Raw genomic sequence first — 19,115 nt, 5'->3', positions numbered from 1 at the left:
CCCTAATAAATTTCTTGCAAATTGAAGAACATTTCAAACCTGCTTTTCTGCAGTCGCACGCTCCGCCACAGTTCAGCTTGCATGAGCATGAAACAATGTGAAGTAGTTCTTCAGGGTGCTGGATCTTGGCTCATTATAACGGGCATTGGACCGTGAACACCGTGATTCCAGCCCCATTTCTCAGGAGGTTTCCAGTTTCCCATCCAACTTTAGACTTGTTGGTAAGTCCACAACGAATGATGTTGTGCAGCATCTTGTGTAGGTAGCAACCGTGCAAGATTCAGTTTGCTTTTTGTGGCAGACTTGACGAATAGCTGGTACCGCAAATGGTCTAGTGTATGGGAACTGCTGGCACCTCCACTATACAATGCGATAGTAACCTGTTCTCGTGCTGTTATTATTTCTTCACAGGTAGCATGTGGTTTATTGAATGTGCAAAGTGCTGAGGTTAGGTGTTCATTTTTCGCAACAATATTGCAGCACTTAATTTTTCCTTGACCAAAAAAAGCGGATGTTGTTTCACATCCGCTAAAGGCGTGAGCGAACAGAATATATTCACTGTCAAACTTGTAAGATGCAGTGGAAAACCACTTGTCTTCTGCATTTCTTCTTCCTGGCTTTAAGAAAAATGAGTTTTCAATGCCTCGCCCCAAACTGGTCATGAGCACAAGCAGGTCAACATCATCTCCTACAATGACAACACTTCCAAAATCTTTGGTTCTTGAAATGGCAGATGTTTCAATCATAACGTCAGCATCTTCTTGTGCCTGGTGCACTTCAATGCTACACTCCAGAAATTCCTTTTTAAGAAGTGTGATCAAACGCATCTTGTTTCATTCGTTGTACAAGAACTTGTCCTGAGGGACTCGGTTCACCTTCTCTGATTCAACCACAACGTCAATCGAAGAATGTTTATTGGACCTACAAATCCTCTCAGCACTCTTTGTGCTACATTTGTCTCCCTCACATGGATACCCATAAAATACAATAGCAAATTGAGATCCAAAATGACGTTGCAGGTAAGAAACATAGCTTTGGGCTGTTGACTTGAAGCAAACATTTCGAGTCTAAGTTACTTTGTGGATAATGACAAAAAATTTACTCGGTCCACCTGACCCACTGGAACGAAGGCATTGTAGAATGAAGATTTTGTTCCTTTTCGCATGCCTTTTTCTGAGAATAGGGACATTGGGTAAGAAGCAAGTTCACATTTCAGAAAGGCTTTTAACTCTTCTTCACTTTGTTTCATTTAACATATCCTTTGGAAAAGAGTTAAAGAATCAACAGGAGTAATTTTAGTGCTCCCAGCTTTTACAGAATTGAACGCAGAAAGGAGAGTCACAACTTTATCTTTTCTACGGAACTTTACATTGTGGAAATTGTCACCAGCTATTCTTTTCATGCTTTTCCCCCCTCTTCGTGACACATATGACAATTAACATCCTCCGTTCCGACAACACCACTGCTGATAGACATTATAAAATCACTTTCAGGGAAGGGAGGGTGCACTGTAAACCAATCGTGCAGCTTACGCAAGTCTGTGCCATCTCGTTCGATGCGACAGCATCTTGCATCTACATGCTGGTCTAATGTTACTGCGCTCACTTCGCAATACGACTCAATTTCTTCACAAATGTTCTGCATGTGAATCATACCCAATGTCCATCTGCTTAATACACTATCCGTAATTCCTCGGCCAGAAGTAAGTCCTCCAGAATTCTTCATGGTTCTCATCAATGTTTGTTCTATAGCCATGTCAGAAGGAACCCCTGACCAATACTTTTCTCATCGCCGGATTGTAAAATGTCCTTTCATTGTGAACTTCTCATATTCTCATAAATCCATTTTTTCCTCGAGTCTCATCATATCCTGTAAGTAGAGGTGGGCACTTTTAGCATATATAAAATGTCCAGCTGAATCGAAGTAGGGAAGCATTTTTCGCATGCTTTCAAGATGCAGTTTCCAATTGCCTGATCGATCCGCTTCAATAAATTGTTTCATGAGAGTGACCATCTTGTAGTACTGAACCCATAATTTTGCTGTGGGTCTCTTACTTTCAATCGTTTTCAGGGCAGTTACAAAATTTTTTATGACTTGTTCCCTGAGAACACTGGTATCCTCGCCAACTGACAATTCTGACTCACCACAAGGAGAAGACAAGTCATTCAATGTCCCACGTTCATCTTCTGTTAGCTCAGTGTGATCCCACACTTGACAGGCCAAAGCAAGGCGACACAATAAATGCGCTCGCACAGCCCTGGAATATGCATGTCCTGACAAAATCTATTTGACACTGTTTTCAGTGAACATTACACCAAATAAGTCCTTTAATCCACTTCCACCCATGATCATACCGATGCATCCCATGAACGACATAAGGAAATGGAAACCTCCAAGTCGGACCTCCAAATTATGCAATTCAGGAATGTCAATCTCCACAATATCCCTTTCCTTCCAGTACAGAGGCTGATCAAATGTGACAAAGCTTGTAGTTTGATTATGTCTTTTACATGCATCTCTAGCTGTCATCAGAGCAGTATATATGGTGTCATACTGGATTGGTGATGAATTAAGAAATGGAAGACACTTTATTTTAGAACGTTCATAATCTTTGCCTACCGTCAAGCCTTCCATGTAACCATTCCATCCTGAAACAACTGCATTGTGGGACCATTTACTATATAACCACGTAATTTCCGCTGTTGAGATGACGATCTCACCTTTTGCAGGAGCAATTATGTCCAAATCTTCAATTTTTATAGCCTTCAGCCCTCCAACTTGTGTTCTGTGGAATGTCTGTATGTGATTTTTTCTGGCTTCACTAACAAGTTGAGCTGAGGGACGATGATTCAACTTTTTAATATTTTTCTGAGGAAGCAATGCATCATGAGGAGTAACACACATTATACCTCCTATTGCATGAAAAGTACCAGTTCCATCTAGGGTGTTTACATTGAAATGTGCATTATCAAACACAAATTGGCAAAATGCGTCCCTTCGTTGTCAAGCTGAAGAATTGAAGACACTTCCAATAGGGCAGCTTCCGTATAAGATGCTGCAAAGCCAAAGGAAGACAAAACCTGGATGAGGTGTTTGGAGCCAAACTTCCAGTACAAGTATGCACTAATAGCCGTCAAAAGTGATGAAATAAATGAATGTGGCCTCGCAGCACTTATTAGTGCATGAGCAAGAGAAACACACATTTTCTGGGAGACCTCTTGTGTTTCAAAATTATAGTTTCAAAGAGCAATCTTACAGATTCTGGTATGACAAACTCTACATCACATAAAAAATTATCAGGGGGGATGGTACTGTTTTACATCGTACACTACTGATCTTATATCATCTAATATGATATTTGCACTGCATTGACGATTCGTAGTCTTTCTTGCTGAGGATCTGAATTTCTTTTGGTGTACCAATTTTCACTGAGTAGTTGGTGCCCAACATTCTTGAAACATACAACTGCTAGCTTTGAAACTGTTTCAGCTACCACCACATCGTCACCATATTTCTGGAAAAGGCGAGCCTTGACAGTTTGATATCAGGACGAGGTGATGTGGGTATTTGCTCTAACAGATCGTCCATAGAAAACTGACATTCTTCCGTATTGGTTTCCAAGTAGGCAAATATAGCCTCCATGCCTTCATTTACTTCTGTTGCAGGTCGGTAACCTCGTTTCTGTCCAGTAGCTGAAACACAGTGAAAGAACTTTCTGTAGCAAAATCTGTGGTACCACCCATCTGCAGCAACCAAATCATTTACATTTTGAATCCGCTCTATCACTTGTTGACCAAATTAGTCACCACGTCATTTAGCCTGTTCTAATACTGTTGATTGCACTTCCAATTTCATTACTTTGTAAACAAAATTTCGTTTGGCATATGGCAATCTTAACTGCTTGGTTAAAAAGTTACTAAAATTCCCTTTGGCACATAAGAAGCATTTCTGTTTGAAATTGAACTGACCTTTTTCCTGCGACTGACGTAGCACGCCTGTTGGCTCCTGAGGATATTGAAGGCTAGCTGCTATCATTTTCTCATTAATGTACTTCTTGTAGCATGCTTCATGCACCATCACTTCACTGAGCGTTTTCAAAAAACTGGTGTGAGCAGACTCCCTGCGTTTAGCACTACAGTCGATAAGTGTGCTCAGTCCTTTCTTTTTCACATTGCATCCACCACTCACCACAGTTTCTTCGCAAAAAAAAAAATGGTTCAAATGGCTCTGAGCACTATGGGACTTAACTTCTGAGGTCATCAGTCCCCTAGAACTTAGAACTACTTAAACCTAACTAACCTAATGACATCACACTCATCCATGCCTGAGGCAGTATTCGTATTTTGCAAATGAAACACAGATTCATGTCAGACATACTCATTTTCAGCACCACAACATATACTGAATGGAAGCGACTCCAAACTGTAGGACCCTTATTGTTGTGTGCTAATAGCTGTCAGCGCGTTGTGAACAATCACCAGAGGTAATTGCCTTCCGCCCGCCAAAGAATAAATATGCTTTTGTCCGCTAAAGAACAATTCCTACATACTTTTTCTTATAACTGATCATTAATGTCAATCAACTGTAGAAAATGTACGGCACTTGCATACAATCGTATTATGTATTGTTACGCAAATAAACTTCACGCAATCCGACATGAATGTGTTCGTAGTTACTGAATATGATGCTGTTTGTCCTGGCCCTGCAGCAGAGTGAGATGGTAAATTCCAATGAATAACATGATGAGTAATATGTTTATACTACACAAATATAAACTGAAATAACAGTGTTCAAAAATTAGGTAATTTGCCACTTTGCTTGAAATTTGAAAAATTGGTATTTTTTGACGCGTTGCAGCTCCTTAGATAGTGGGAGTTAAAAAAATGGTAAGAATCAAATTTGTAGAGAATTTTGTGCTCTTTAAAAAAGAAAATAGACGTCAAAGCGATAGGAGCAAATGGAACTGAGATATTTTGAAGAAACTGAAAAAAGTCCGAAATTTTCGAAGTTTTTTGACTGCAGAAAGTTTTCCCAAGAGAATTTTTTTTGGCAAAACTTGGTTTTCTAACCTTTCCAACAATATGAACGAGTTGAAAAAATAAAATCTTCTATCCCACCTTTTGCAAGGTACAGGCTTTTTTTCTGACAGTTTCACTGGACTAAGTGTGACACAGCAGCTCCAAGCTTACAGATGATTCCAAAAACTAAAACGACCAACTCTGTCTGGCAGACATTTAGTGATCTATAACTTTATTTCACTGCTGGATTAACATAGTGTGTGCCAGGCATCTGTTCTTCGTGTGTAGTTGGGACATCTTGTTTATTGCCATTGATAGACTTGAACGTTTGTTGCCTTGTGACTTGATATCCGCATGATGTGTTATTGGGGCTTTTGTAATGTACTCTCTGCTTACACTGCTTGCAGTTTACTTGAATAATGACTATATAGGCTCAGATAATTAAGGTATTGCTGCTGCATAATAGCATGAGGAGTGGTGTTCAAGCTTTTCCTCGTGACAGACTCTTTGATTTGGAGAGACCTTATTTCAGTTTGGATCTACATGTGTTGACTGTGCTTGTTCAACACAAGTTTCAAGTGCTTGTACACACCTGTAGAAAGTTTCATGGCCAGCAGTGTACTTTATAGTTACACAGGTTCCAGTAATACTCCCCTGTGGAAGTTTTGATTGGTTGAAAATTTCAATAAACAAATAACAGCACTTTTTGTAGTATTTTCCAAATGCCAGATTAACAAACTGTGTATCTGCTACACTGAACAGCATGGTTGTGGATTTCTTGTGCTATGCTATTCTTGAGGAAGACATGCCAAGAGTCATACTGTTTAAGAAAATCAGATGATAGGAAAAGTACATCATTGTTAAGAAAGTACGTCTCTTAATCACTGTGTAAAGGAAATAATACTGGATTTGAAATCACATTTTTCTAATGAACATTGATGTAAATGAATAAGCTTTCTCATGTTTGGAACTCCTGTCAGATTAAGACAGTGGACCTGACTGACTCAAACCTGATCCCTTGTCTGTCTTTGGTTGTTCTTGTATCAGCGGAGCTATCCAGCCATGCATAATGTTGGTCAGTGTCTCAGTCTCCCAGTACCTTTATACTATTACTTGATGAAGCTTTCTTGATTTTTCACATTTCAATTCTATTTTTATATTCTAAGCTTACCCTCATAATTTTTTTAAAGTTTTTCATGTGATTATTTCCTTTTCTGTGTTACATTTTGAAAACAGTAGTATCAATTCTAAACATGTGTCTGATGTATAAGGCGCAAGGTTTATATACTGATTTTTATGAATTAGTAACTAAAATAGTTGAAAAATCCAGATGTGATGTGCACATAATAAGTCTTTTACATTATATAATACTTTGTAAATATTTTAGAGGTTTGGCAGGGAGCACTTGCAAAGGGATTACCTTGTTGCATTTTGAGCAATGTCTTTGTAATTGTATATAAATTCATTAACTTGCTCTTTTCATTGTCTATCAGGTACCGGACCCAACACAATTTGAAGTATTATTTGAAATGCAGCTTGTACTGATTCTTCAAGTGGCTGTTGGAATAATAATGCTTATAATTTTCCAAGCTGTACTTAGCATTGTACCAATTGGCAAAGTTGTCAGTGGACCTCTGACTAAGCTCGGGGTTTTGAAAATGCAGTGTAATGGTAAGCTATCAAGAAATTTTGGACATGGCAGCTTCCAAAGTGTGTGTAGTTCATTAATGAGCTTTCTCCTGCTAGGATTACTTTTAATACCTGCACTGTTATCTTCAGGGGTGTAATCACAGATGAAATCACTTTGCTATTTTGCTTTCTTTAAGTCAACAGATTAAGTTCTCAGGTATGCATGTCTAATTTTTCTCTTGGAACCTATCTGTTTATAGTAGTGCAATAGATCAACTGATCAGCATTTCTTAACAAACACCTGTGACACTTTTTCTTCACGGATTTGCTTGGAGCATTATGGGTAGTAGAGGAAACCCAACCAGCAAAAATAATAGGATACAAATTTTCATGATCACTTTTTTGTATCAAATGGTACAAAGTAGTCTTTTCTTTAATTTTTTATCAAATATATCTCTGTTTAATTTTATAAGTCTTCGATTTTAGTGTGAGTAGACGTACGGAACTTGTGCGATGCATGTATCTGTCAGATAGCTATTTCTGACAGCCACAATGCCTCTATATACAGAAAATCTTGTGGCTAATTATATAGTTGTAGATTGTGATAGTAGTGTCATTTTAGTGGCATACTAAATTTCTGTTGGGGGGAGGGGCTGTGGAACACCACAATGTAGTAGACAGTATAATATAGCCTCACCAAGCAAAGGGGCACATTGATTAAGACACTGGACTCCTATTTGGGAGGATAACAGAGCGAATGACCAGCTATCCAGTTTTAGATTTTCTGTGCTGTACCACGAAATTGATATTAAATCCTATCTGACCCTTTCTTTTTTACGTTAAGGCCAGGTTGCCTGTGGTTATAGTCATAATGTCACCATTCCACCTGTCTCCCACTGGTCCCCTGTACATACATACACACACACACACACACACACACACACACACACACACACACACACACACACACACACACACGCGCACGCGCGCGCGAGCGACCGACCACAGTCTCTGGTGACTGGCTCCAGATGCTAGAAACAGTGGTCGTGTGTGTGTGTGTGTGTGTGTGTGTGTGTGTGTTGTTGTTTATTTTTGACAAAGGCCTTGTTGGCCAAAAGCTAACTTCCTGACATTCTTTCTATTGTGCCTTTCTGTGGCTCAGTATCTCCGCTATACGGTGAGTAGCAACTATGCTTTTCATTGTAATGTTACTTTCCATCCTGGATTCTCCATTGTTTGTAGAATGGGGAAGGCGCATTACCTATCTGAGTTTGACCGAGGCCAGATTGTGATGGCTCAGCATGAGAATTTCGGAAACTGAATGACCTGTCAGTTGTTCAAGGAGCACTGTGGTGAGTGTCTTTAACACATTGCGAAGCCAAGCTGTCTCTGGATTACGAGGTCCCGGGTTCGATTCCCGGCTTGGTTGGGGGTTTTGTCTGCCTGTCGGATGGGTGTTCATGTTGTCTTCATCGTTTCATCATCATCACCATCATCATCATCATCATCATCATCATTGCGAAGGCAAGGTGAAACTATGTACAGACGTCATGTGTTTGGGCAGGCGCTCCTCATTACAGATGTTAGATGTTGTAGGCTGGTAAAACAGGACAGACGGCAAACTGTAGTGGAACTAACATCAGACTTTAATGCCAGGCAGAGTACAAGTATGCCTAAACACACAGTGCATCAAACGCCTCCACAGCCGATGACCCATGAATGTGCCAGTGTGAACACCAAGACATAGGCAGCTATGACTGAAATGAGCACATGACCATTGGCACTGGACGTTGATGCAGTGGTAGAGCGTTGCATGGTCTGATGAATCCTGATACCTTCAACATGCCAATGGGAGGATGCAAATCCATCTTCTTCCAGGGGAACAACTTGACACCAGTGCTGTAGGATAGAGACAAGCTTTTAGCGGCTTCATTATGCTCAGGATAACATTCATTTGGTCATCCATGGGTCCAGTGGAATTCGTGCAAGGCACCAAGATGGTCAAGGAGTATCGTACACTGGTTCCAGACCGCGTACAACCCTTCATGGCGTCACGTTTCCCAACTGCAGTGGCATTCCTCAACAAGAATATGTGCCATGTCCCGAGGCCAGGAGTGTGATAGAGTGGTTTGGGGAACACAAAGGTGAGTTCCGATCGATGTGCTGGCTGCCCAACTCACCTAATCAGAACCCTATTGAACACATCTGGGCTGTGATTGAAAGAGGCATCAGAGCTCATCCCAGAATTTACAAGGATTAGCTAACTTGTGTGTGTGTGTGTGTGTGTGTGTGTGTGTGTGTGTGTGTGTGTGTGTGTGTGCGCGCGCGCGCGCCCAGATGTGACACCAACTCCCTCCAGCAATCTTGCAGGGCCTCACTGCTTCCATGTTCCATGCCATGATGCATCTCCACTGTGCTCCCTGCCGCCGTTGGATAAGCAGCTGCAGCAGCAAGTCGTATAACCCTAGCTTACTTATTTGTTAGATAGTTTAATTAATTTCTTTGCGTGTTTTTGGGTACTTGCATTGTTTAATTCATATATTTCGGGCGTATTATAGTATTTGAGGGTTGTAGCATCGCGCCTTAGTACCTGAATAGTGTCAATTCGCGTAGTCATCTGTCTTCTGTTTTTGTTTTGAACAGCCAGTGTCGGTTGGTCACAGCCATTGTGCTCCCTGCCGCCGTTGGATAAGCAGCTGCAGCAGCAAGTCCTATAACCCTAGCTTACTTATTTGGTACATAGTTTAATTAATTTCTTTGCGTGTTTTTGGGTACTTGCATTGTTTAATTCATATATTTCGGGCGTATTATAGTATTTGACAGTTGTAGCATCGCGCTTTAGTGTTTACTTGGTAGATTCTTATTTAAATTGCGTGAGAGTTTCGTATAGGAGGTGCAATTTCGAGTTTTAGTTACTGTAATCGTAAATTCAGCAGATTGTAGCGCAGTCGTTAGGCATTTGTACAGGTTAGTTGATACATTCTTTGCGTGTTTCGCTTGCATTATCTAGGCATGGACTCGTGTTTCAGTAACTGTTGTTCGACATCGATTAGAATGGACAGGGACTGCGATTGCTGTGTTCGGATGAGGGCTGACTTGGCATCCCTTCGCTCACAGCTGCAATCGGCGCTGAGTTAGGTCGCGCAGCTTGAGGCTGTTGCCAATGGGCACCACTGTGGGGAGCCGGACTTGAGTATCATGGGGATGTCAACCTCGTCCCGTCTGTCCCCAGATCGGTCTGCCGCTGTGGTTGCCCCAGTTGCTGCCCACAGTGGGGCTGAGCCCTCGCCTGTGGTTGATTGGGAGGTTGTTCCAAGGCGTGGCAGGCAGCGAAAGGCGTCCCCGGAGGCTGATCAGAAAGCCTGCCCGGTGGGTCTGACAAACCGGTTTCAGGCACTGTCTCTGGCTGAGCCAGATGCAGCTGCCTGCCCTGTTTCAGAGGATCATTCTCAGCCTTCAAGGTCCGGGCAATCGCAGAGGGTGGGCTTACTGGTAGTTGGGAGCTCCAATGTTAGGCGCGTAATGGGGCCCCTTAGGGATACGGCGGCTAAGGAGGGGAAGAAATCCAGTGTGCACTCCGTGTGCATTCCAGGAGGAGTCATTCCTGATGTGGAAAGGGTCCTTCCGGATGCCATGAAGAGCACAAGGTGCAGCCAGCTGCAGGTGGTGGCACATGTCGGCACTAATGACGTGTGTCGCTTTGGATCTGAGGAAATTCTCTCTGGATTCCAGCGGCTATCTGATTTGGTGAAGGCTGCCGGTCTTGCTTACGAGATGAAGGCAGAGCTCACCATCTGCAGCATCATTGACAGAACTGACTGCGGACCTTTGGTGCAGAGCCGGGTGGAGGGTCTGAATCAGAGGCTGAGACGGTTTTGCGACCGTATTGGCTGCAGATTCCTTGACTTGCGCCATAGGGTGGTGGGGTTTCAGGTTCCGCCGAATAGGTCAGGAGTTCTCTACACTCACCTGGCGGCTACACGGGTAGCGGAGGCTGTGTGGCGTGGACTGGGCGGTTTTTTAGGTTAGAAGGCCTCGGGAAAGTGCGGGATGGGCTGCAATGTCAAAGGGTGCTTGGGAATTACAGGACGTGCTTGGATCAAGGAACAGTCGGAATTATAGTTGTAAATTGTTGTAGTTGCGCTGGAAAAGTCCCTGAGCTTCAAACGCTAATAGGAAGCACAAAAGCTGATATCGTTATAGGTACAGAAAGCTGGCTAAAGCCTGAAATAAGTTCTGCAGAAATTTTTACGAAGTCTCAGACGGTGTTCAGGAAAGATAGATTAGGCAGAATTGGTGGTGGACTGTTTGTGTCTGTCAGTAGTGGTTTATCTTGTAGTGAAGTCGAAGTAGATACTCCGTGCGAATTGGTATGGGTGGAGGTTATACTTAACAGCCGAATTAAGTTAATAATTGGCTCCTTCTACCGACCCCCAGACTCCGATGATACAGTTGCGGAACAGTTCAGAGAAAGTTTGAGTCTCGTAACAAATAAATACCCCACTCATACGTTTATAGTTGGTGGGGACTTCAACCTACCCTCGGTATGTTGGCAAAAATACTTGTTCAAAACCGGTGGTAGGCAGAAAACATCTTCCGAGATTGTCCTAAATGCTTTGTCCGAAAATTATTTCGAGCAGTTAGTCCACGAACCCACGCGAATTGTAAATGGTTGCGAAAACACACTTGACCTCTTAGCCACAAACAATCCAGAGCTGATAGAGAGCATCATGACTGATACAGGGATTAGTGATCACAAGGTCGTTGCAGCTAGGCTCAATGCCATTTCTTCCAAATCCATCAGAAACAAACGCAAAATAATTTTATTTAAAAAAGTGGATAGTGTCACTAGAAGCCTTCCTAAAAGACAATTTCCATTCCTTCCTAACTGACTATGCGAATGTAGACGAGATGTGGCTCAAATTCAAAGATATAGTAGCAACAGCAATTGAGATATTCATATCTCATAAATTGGTAAGAGATGGAACGGATCCCCCATGGTACACAAAAAAGGTCCGAACGCTGTTGCAGAGGCAATGGAAAAAGCATGCGAAGTTCAGAAGAATGCGAAATCCCGAAGATGGGCTAAAATTTACAGACGCGCGAAATTTGGCACATACTTCAATGCGAGATGCCTTTAATAGGTTCCACAACGAAACATTGTCTCGAAATTTGGTAGAAAATCCGAAGAAATTCTGGTCGTATGTAAAGTACACAAGCGGCAAGACGCAGTCAATACCTTCGCTGCGCAGTGCCGGTGGTACTGTTATCGATGACTGTGCCGCTAAAGCGGAGTTATTGAACACAGTTTTCCGAAATTCCTTCACCAGGGAAGACGAATGGAATATTCCAGAACTTGAAACACGAACATCTGCTAGCATGAGTTTCTTAGAAGTAGATACCTTAGGGGTTGCGAAGCAACTCAAATCGCTTGATCCGGGCAAGTCTTCAGGTCCAGATTGTATACCGATTAGGTTCCTTTCAGATTACGCTGATACTATAGCTCCCTACTTAGCACTCATATACAACCGCTCGCTCACCGATGGATCTGTACCTACAGATTGGAAAATTGCGCAGGTCGCACCAGTGTTCAAGAAGGGTAGTAGGAGTAATCCATTTAACTACAGACCTATATCATTGACGTCGGTTTGCAGTAGGGTTTTGGAGCATATACTGTATTCAAGCATGGCTTCAGAAAACATCGCTCTTGTGCAACGCAGCTAGCTCTTTATTCGCACGAAGTAATGGCTGCTATCGACAGGGGATCTCAAGTTGATTCCGTATTTCTAGATTTCCGGAAAGCTTTTGACACCGTTCCTCACAAGCGACTTCTAATCAAGCTGCGGAGCTATGGGGTATCGTCTCAGTTGTGCGACTGGATTCACAGTTTGTAGTAATAGACGTCAAATCATTGAGTAAAACTGAAGTGATACCAGGTGTTCCCCACGGAAGCGCCCTGGGACCTCTGCTGTTCCTGATCTATATAAATGACCTGGGTGACAATCTGAGCAGTTCTCTTAGGTTGTTCACAGATGATGCTGTAATTTACCGTCTAATAAGGTCATCCGAAGACCAGTATCAGTTGCAAAGCGATTTAGAAAAGATTGCTGTATGGTGTGTCAGGTGGCAGTTGACGCTAAATAACGAAAAGTGTGAGATGATCCACATGAGTTGCAAAAGAAATCCGTTGGAATTCGATTACTCGATAAATAGTACAATTCTCAAGGCTGTCAATTCAACTAAGTACCTGGGTGTTAAAATTACGAACAACTTCAGTTGGAAGGACCACATAGATAATATTGTCGGGAAGGCGAGCCAAAGGTTGCGTTTCATTGGCAGGACACTTAGAAGATGCAACAAGTCTACTAAAGAGACAGCTTACACTACACTCGTTCGTCCTCTGTTAGAATATTGCTGCGCGGTGTGGGATCCTTACCAGGTGGGATTGACGGAGGACATCGAAAGGGTGCAAAAAAGGGCAGCTCGTTTTGTATTATCACGTTATAGGGGAGAGAGTGTGGCAGATATGATACACGAGTTGGGATGGAAGTCATTACAACATAAACATTTTTCGTCGTGGCGAGACGTTTTTACGAAATTTCAGTCACCAACTTTCTCTTCCGAATGCGAAAATATTTTGTTGAGCCCAACCTACATAGGTAGGAATGATCATCAAAATAAAATAATAGAAATCAGAGCTCGAACAGAAAGTTTTAGGTGTTCGTTTTTCCCGCTCGCTGTTCGGGAGTGGAATAGTAGAGAGATAGTATGATTGTGGATCGATGAACCCTCTGCCAAGCACTTAAATGTGAATTGCAGAGTACCGTTAATAGATAAGTCCTTCTAATTATTTCACTAAATATTTCTGGCATCATTTACTTCATATTCAGTTGTAGTGTATATGATCCTAATTGATGCATGAATTCTGCATATAATGAGATGGTGGTTCACCTAATTGTTTTCTGAACCTCTTAAATGTGCTTTTGTGTCCACCAGAAAGTTGTGATATTGTCACAACTATATACCAGTGTTAATGAAGCAGATTACTGACAAAAGGAAATATCCACAATTGTCAGGGTGTTACACAGAGCATGAGAGTCAATGATAATTATTTATCCAATGCTCAACCCACTGTTGCTATAGATCTATAGTATTTTTTCAGCAAGACCTTCATACTTGAAAAGAATATATGAAGATAGAAACTTTGGGTGATTTATAGCTTGCACTTCAAATCTAAAACTGTTCATGTTGTTGGCAGTAGAGATGTCCCTAGTGCAGCTAGCTTATTTCTTACTCAGTGAGCAGCAAGGTGAGAGTGTAGTAACACAGCAATAACAGGTGTTTGCATTCTCTGTATCAACAGATTCAATTCAGTTACAATTGTGCAGCATAATATTCGTTGAGAGCATGTCACTGCACCTCTTTATTTCAAAAGACATCAGCAGTTTCAAGAAAGATATCATTTATGTAAGGAGAACTCCACAGGTTGTTCAAGGCGTAGAGCACAATCGACAGAACTTTGCTCGTTGGTGTAAAGAAGCCTATTCATCTTGCTGGAATGTTTGTGTTTCAAACTGTAGAGGACTTACTTGCTGCAAGCCGTTCATGGTGTTGATAAACATCAATATGTAGAGTTTTGTGAATTCATTCTGGTTGTGGAAATGTGAGGTAACAGTTACCATTCATCTTGTGTGTTCAGTGGTGAGGCTATTTTCCATATAAGTGGAAAAGTGAACTGTCACAACATACGAATATGGGAAACATAGCAGCTCCATACCATTGTCAAGCATGAGAGAGATTCTCCAAAGCTTCATGTGCCTTGTGAAATTTTTGGAAAAAGTTTTTTGCGCAGACTAGTTGGTTGCAGGAATCTCATACCTGGATGTGTTGGAGATCTGACCTTTTCCACAGTTGTGAGAACACTTTTTTTTTCCGGGGGGGGAGGGGGGGGGGGGGAGAGGTTGTAAAATTGTAAAATTATCTGTCTATGCACCACCCCTTCCATCAACTTTGGGTGAACTGTAAAGCAGTATAGCAGCAATAGTAAATGCAATAACTCTGGACGTGCTTGAAAAAGCATGAGGCAAGCTTGACTGGTCTCTGGGGGTTTGTTATGCATCTGGCAGAGGGCACATCGAAAAGTTTTGAAAGGTAAATGAAAACTGCGATCCTAAACTTAATTGTTAAACATGCCCCAAGGTAGTTGCCAGGATGACAATGTTGAGAAATGTGTGTGGAGATTTGATGAATAAGGATGTAGAATGTTAATAAAGTTTATTTCATTAAAAAGTGCTTCAACAGTTTTCACATTACAAATTCTGAGGCATTGTTTTTCAGCATACTCTTGTAGTTAGGACTGTCTGTGGGAAATACCAGACTTCAGATCGAAACGGCTCAGGTTTGATCCATAATTGTTGGAAGGAATTATTTTTCATCACTTATTGTTCTTTCATCTCAGGGAAAATTTGTGTGTGAAAAATTGCAAACTTTGGTATCGAGTATGTGTTGAACTGTTGGTTCCCATACAGCTGGCTGAGTAAGTTAGTTCTTAAGCTCAGAAGAAAACAAGCGCATCCCATCATTTACAAGGCCACACCTAGTAAAGCTCTCAGATATTTTAACCAAACTTAGGGTTGAAGTTTTTCTTCTTCATCTTCTTGTTCTTCTTGTTCTCCTCCTCCTCCTCCTCCTCCTTCTTCTTCTTCTTCTTCTTCTTCTTTAAATAGCAGTCATTAAAAGGATAGAACGAAAATGTTTCCCTGTCCTTGTTTGGAAATGACGATTGTCATTCTCTTCAAGTTTAATTTCAATAAAATGTTGTCTATTAGTATAACTGACCAGAACTAATAAATTAAAAAACAAGTAATTATTCTTTGTTTACTTTTCCTGCTTTCCACCTCAAAACTAACAATATTCCATTTACTTTAATTTCAGTCATTTTCAAACCTATCCAACACTTCTAACAGTTTCATTCTCATGCAAAATGAAACCATTAATGTATCACGCAACGCAAGGCAAATTTTATACATAATTTACTATTATGAGGTTGGAGATTTTATTCACATGAAATTAATACATTTTATTCTCCTCTTCATTTCTAATCCCACTGAAATGTGCACTCCCCCCCCCCCCCCCCCCTCTCTCTCTCTCTCTCTCTCTAAGCATTGTTTACTCTTTAAGGAATCTATGGTGTATCATTCTACATTCACATCTACATATATACTTAGCTAGCCACCAAGCGGTGTGTGGCAGAGGGCACTATTCATGCCAAAGTCATATTTCCCCCACTCTGTTCCACTTGCAGATCGCACAAGGGAATAACAACTGTCTGAATGCCTCAGTACGAGTTTTAATTTCCCTTATCTTTGAATGGTGATCATTTGAAAGTTGGTGGTAATAATATGTGCTCTACATCCTTAGCGAAAATCGGATTCTGGAATTTAGTGAGCAGCCCCTTCCATTTAGCACATCGTCTATCTGCAAGTGTGTCCCACTTCAAACTTTCTATGGGATTTGTAACACTCCCACAATGGCTAAATATACCAGTCAAGAATCTTGCCACTCTTCTTTGGACCTTCTCAATCTCTTGAATCAGATGCAACTGGTAAGGGTCCGACACAGACGAACAGTATTCTAAGACTGGACGGACTAAAGTATTGTAAGCAATTTCCTTTGTTGAAGGACTGCATTGCTTCAGGATTCTACCAATAAATCGCAATCTAGATTTTGCCTTACCCATTACTTGTGTAATCTGATTGTTCCGTTTGAGATCATTTCGAATAGTCACATCCAGATACTTGATAGATGTATGGATGTTACTGCTTCCAAAGAATGGCATTTATTTTGTACTCGAACATTAATGGTGATTTTTCACTTTGTTACACGCAGTAGGTTGCACTTACTAATATTGAGAGATAACTGCCGATCATTACACCACACATTTCTTTCCTGCAAATCCTCATTGATTTGTTCACAACTTTCATGGTCGGCAAACAGTCTAATGCCGCTGTCAGTACCATCAACCAGATCGTTTATGTAAATCATAAAAAGCAGGGGACCTATTACGCTGCCCTGGGGCACACCTGATGTTACGCTTGTTTCTGTTGAAGTCTCCCCATTCAGGATGACGTTGGAAAACTTTCTATCCAATCCCATATGTCATTGGATACACCATAAGCGTGCACTTTTTGCAACAAGCGACAGTACGGAACTGAGTCGAATGCCTTTCGAAAGTCAAGGAATATGGCATCAACTTGGGAGCCAGTATCTAGAACTTGTTGTATATCGTGCACAAAGAGGGTCACTTCTATCTCGCATGACCGCTGTTTCTTAAAACCATGCTGATTTCTGCAGATAATCTTCTCAGAGTCTAGGAAGGTCATTATGTCTTAACACAAAATATGTTCCATAATTCTACAACAAATCGATGCCAGTGAAATTGGCTGGTAATTATGTGCATTCGATTGTTAAAAGAGGTGCAAATTTATTATAGAATCAGATAAGGATTCCATTTTACCCTGGAGTGTTGTTCGGTTATAATGATATCAGGTGTTTTTTCACCACCACTGACAATAATATCTATTTCACTCATCTTCAAAGTAGTGTGAGAATTAAATTGGGGAAATACTCCTGGATTTTACTATATAAAAGAACATTTGACAGTGAAGTTCAGCATTTCTGCTTTTGCTAATTTCAGCTACTGTCTCGTCCATGTGAGTCACATCAAAAGTAGTGTCCAGACAAATGACATTTGCACATAACCAGAATTTCTTTTGGTTTTGTGAGAGCTGTCTAATGCCCTATCCTTTGTTGTATACCTGTTGTGCAGTAGTCTCTGTTTCTTTAGAAATTTCTTTACAATGCCTATCTATCATGGAGGGTCCCTCACATCATGAACTTTTCTACTATGTATATGTCTGTCATGTCCATTTCAGATATTCTTTTAAACTTGAACCACACGTCTTCTATATGCTCCCAACTTGAGCTAAATGTTTCAATTTCCTCAATGAGATACGATACTACTGTCGCTTTATCTAGTTTTCTGAACATATAAATCCTTCTACTTATTTTATTTGCCATTTGTTCTGTGTTAACCATTGGTGCTACAACTGCCTCATGGTAAGTGTTACTAGTTTCAGTTTGAACATCCTCAAAGATGTCACGTCTGTTTGTTGCCATTAGATCCAAAATATTTCCATCACGAGTGTGCTTCTGAACTATTTGTTCTTGCTATTCTTCAGTGAGGGCATCTTGTTACGTATGAGGCGGAGCTACGGGTCTCATGGAAAAAGGGTGACCTGGCTGAGTCACGCAATTTGACTCTCAGTCTGATCATGAGGTGTGGTTATTAATTGCACGCATTAATCACGTAGGCTGATGTGAGACTGAATGTGCTATACTTGATGGGATGTATCTGGAACATCTTAGGTGATTAGAAGGTTAGTAGACAGGAATACAATTAAATACTTAGCTTTAATTCAGCATTAGCAGTGAACGTCGATCTCGACTTTGTACAGTAATATTTACAAGTGCAGTTATAGACTGAACTGCGAATACTTCTTTACGATTCTGATTGCTTCACACATATAGATCAATAGTCAGTGCATAAACTGTATGTGGCGCCTTGCTAGGTGGTAGCTACTGACTTAGCTGAAGGCAATGCTAACAAGCGTCTGTGCAAATGAGATCTCTGAAGCTATAACAAGTGAACCATTCCTATTCAAGTCAGCTGTATAACTGGCTAGTGCGCTAGCTTGTCGCGTAAGACCAGCCGAGTGGCGATGCTCAGTCTGCTAGAGTCGACAGTGGCAACTCGCAGGCCGCTGATTTGAAGTCTACAACCTTTCAAGTGTGGTGCCTTGCGGTGACGCCACACATCTAGTTATGTTTCGTAGGATATCTTTTCATTCCCACCACTTACAAAACATTCATTTTCTCAGATGATTGTTGGGGATGATTAAAGATTCCTTTGATGATTACAGTATGATTGGGGAACTTACGTACTAGTGAATTTAGTCTTTCTGCAAAACTTTCATTTACATTGGGAGGGGAGTCTGGTGGTTAATAGAAAGATCAGATTTTAAGTTTCTGCCCGCCCTTGATACTGAGTCTTGTCCAGGCAATTTCACATGCAGTTTCAATTTTTATCTTGGTGGATTTGAGTTTCTAGTTTACTGCAACAAATATACCACATCCATTCCCCATTAGCCTATCTTTTCTATGCACGTTTAAATCATCCCCAAAAGTTTCACTGCTACTAATTTCAGGCTTTGATACCAAGTATTATCTGAGTACCATTTATTTTTAGGAGTGTTTCAAACTCTGGCACTTAGTTTCGAATGCTTCGGCAGTTAACCTCTAGGAAGGATTTTGATACATGTGGGGCAGCAGCATTTCTTTGGATAGTAGAAAGTAAACATGTCCCCCACAGTGCTTTTTGTGCCGTGATTGTATTGGAGCTGGTATACT

General features: G+C 41.2%; 1 protein-coding gene across 28 annotated transcripts in view; it reads left to right on the top strand.

The window, feature by feature from the left end:
- The window catches only part of LOC126298596 (uncharacterized), a 331,195-nt gene that overhangs the window by 273,020 nt on the left and 39,060 nt on the right, over positions 1 to 19,115 (top strand). For all 28 annotated transcript variants that reach the window (XM_049989986.1, XM_049989996.1, XM_049989992.1 and 25 more), the window contains one exon: positions 6,512 to 6,689. In XM_049989986.1, coding sequence (XP_049845943.1) covers positions 6,512 to 6,689 — 178 coding nt within the window. The remainder of the gene's footprint in view (positions 1 to 6,511; positions 6,690 to 19,115) is intronic.

The sequence above is a fragment of the Schistocerca gregaria genome, chromosome X (genome assembly GCF_023897955.1).
Source record: "Schistocerca gregaria isolate iqSchGreg1 chromosome X, iqSchGreg1.2, whole genome shotgun sequence".
Classification (NCBI taxonomy): domain Eukaryota; kingdom Metazoa; phylum Arthropoda; class Insecta; order Orthoptera; family Acrididae; genus Schistocerca; species Schistocerca gregaria.
Note: the sequence above shows the minus strand (reverse complement) of the source record. Positions and strands in the feature narration are given on the sequence as shown.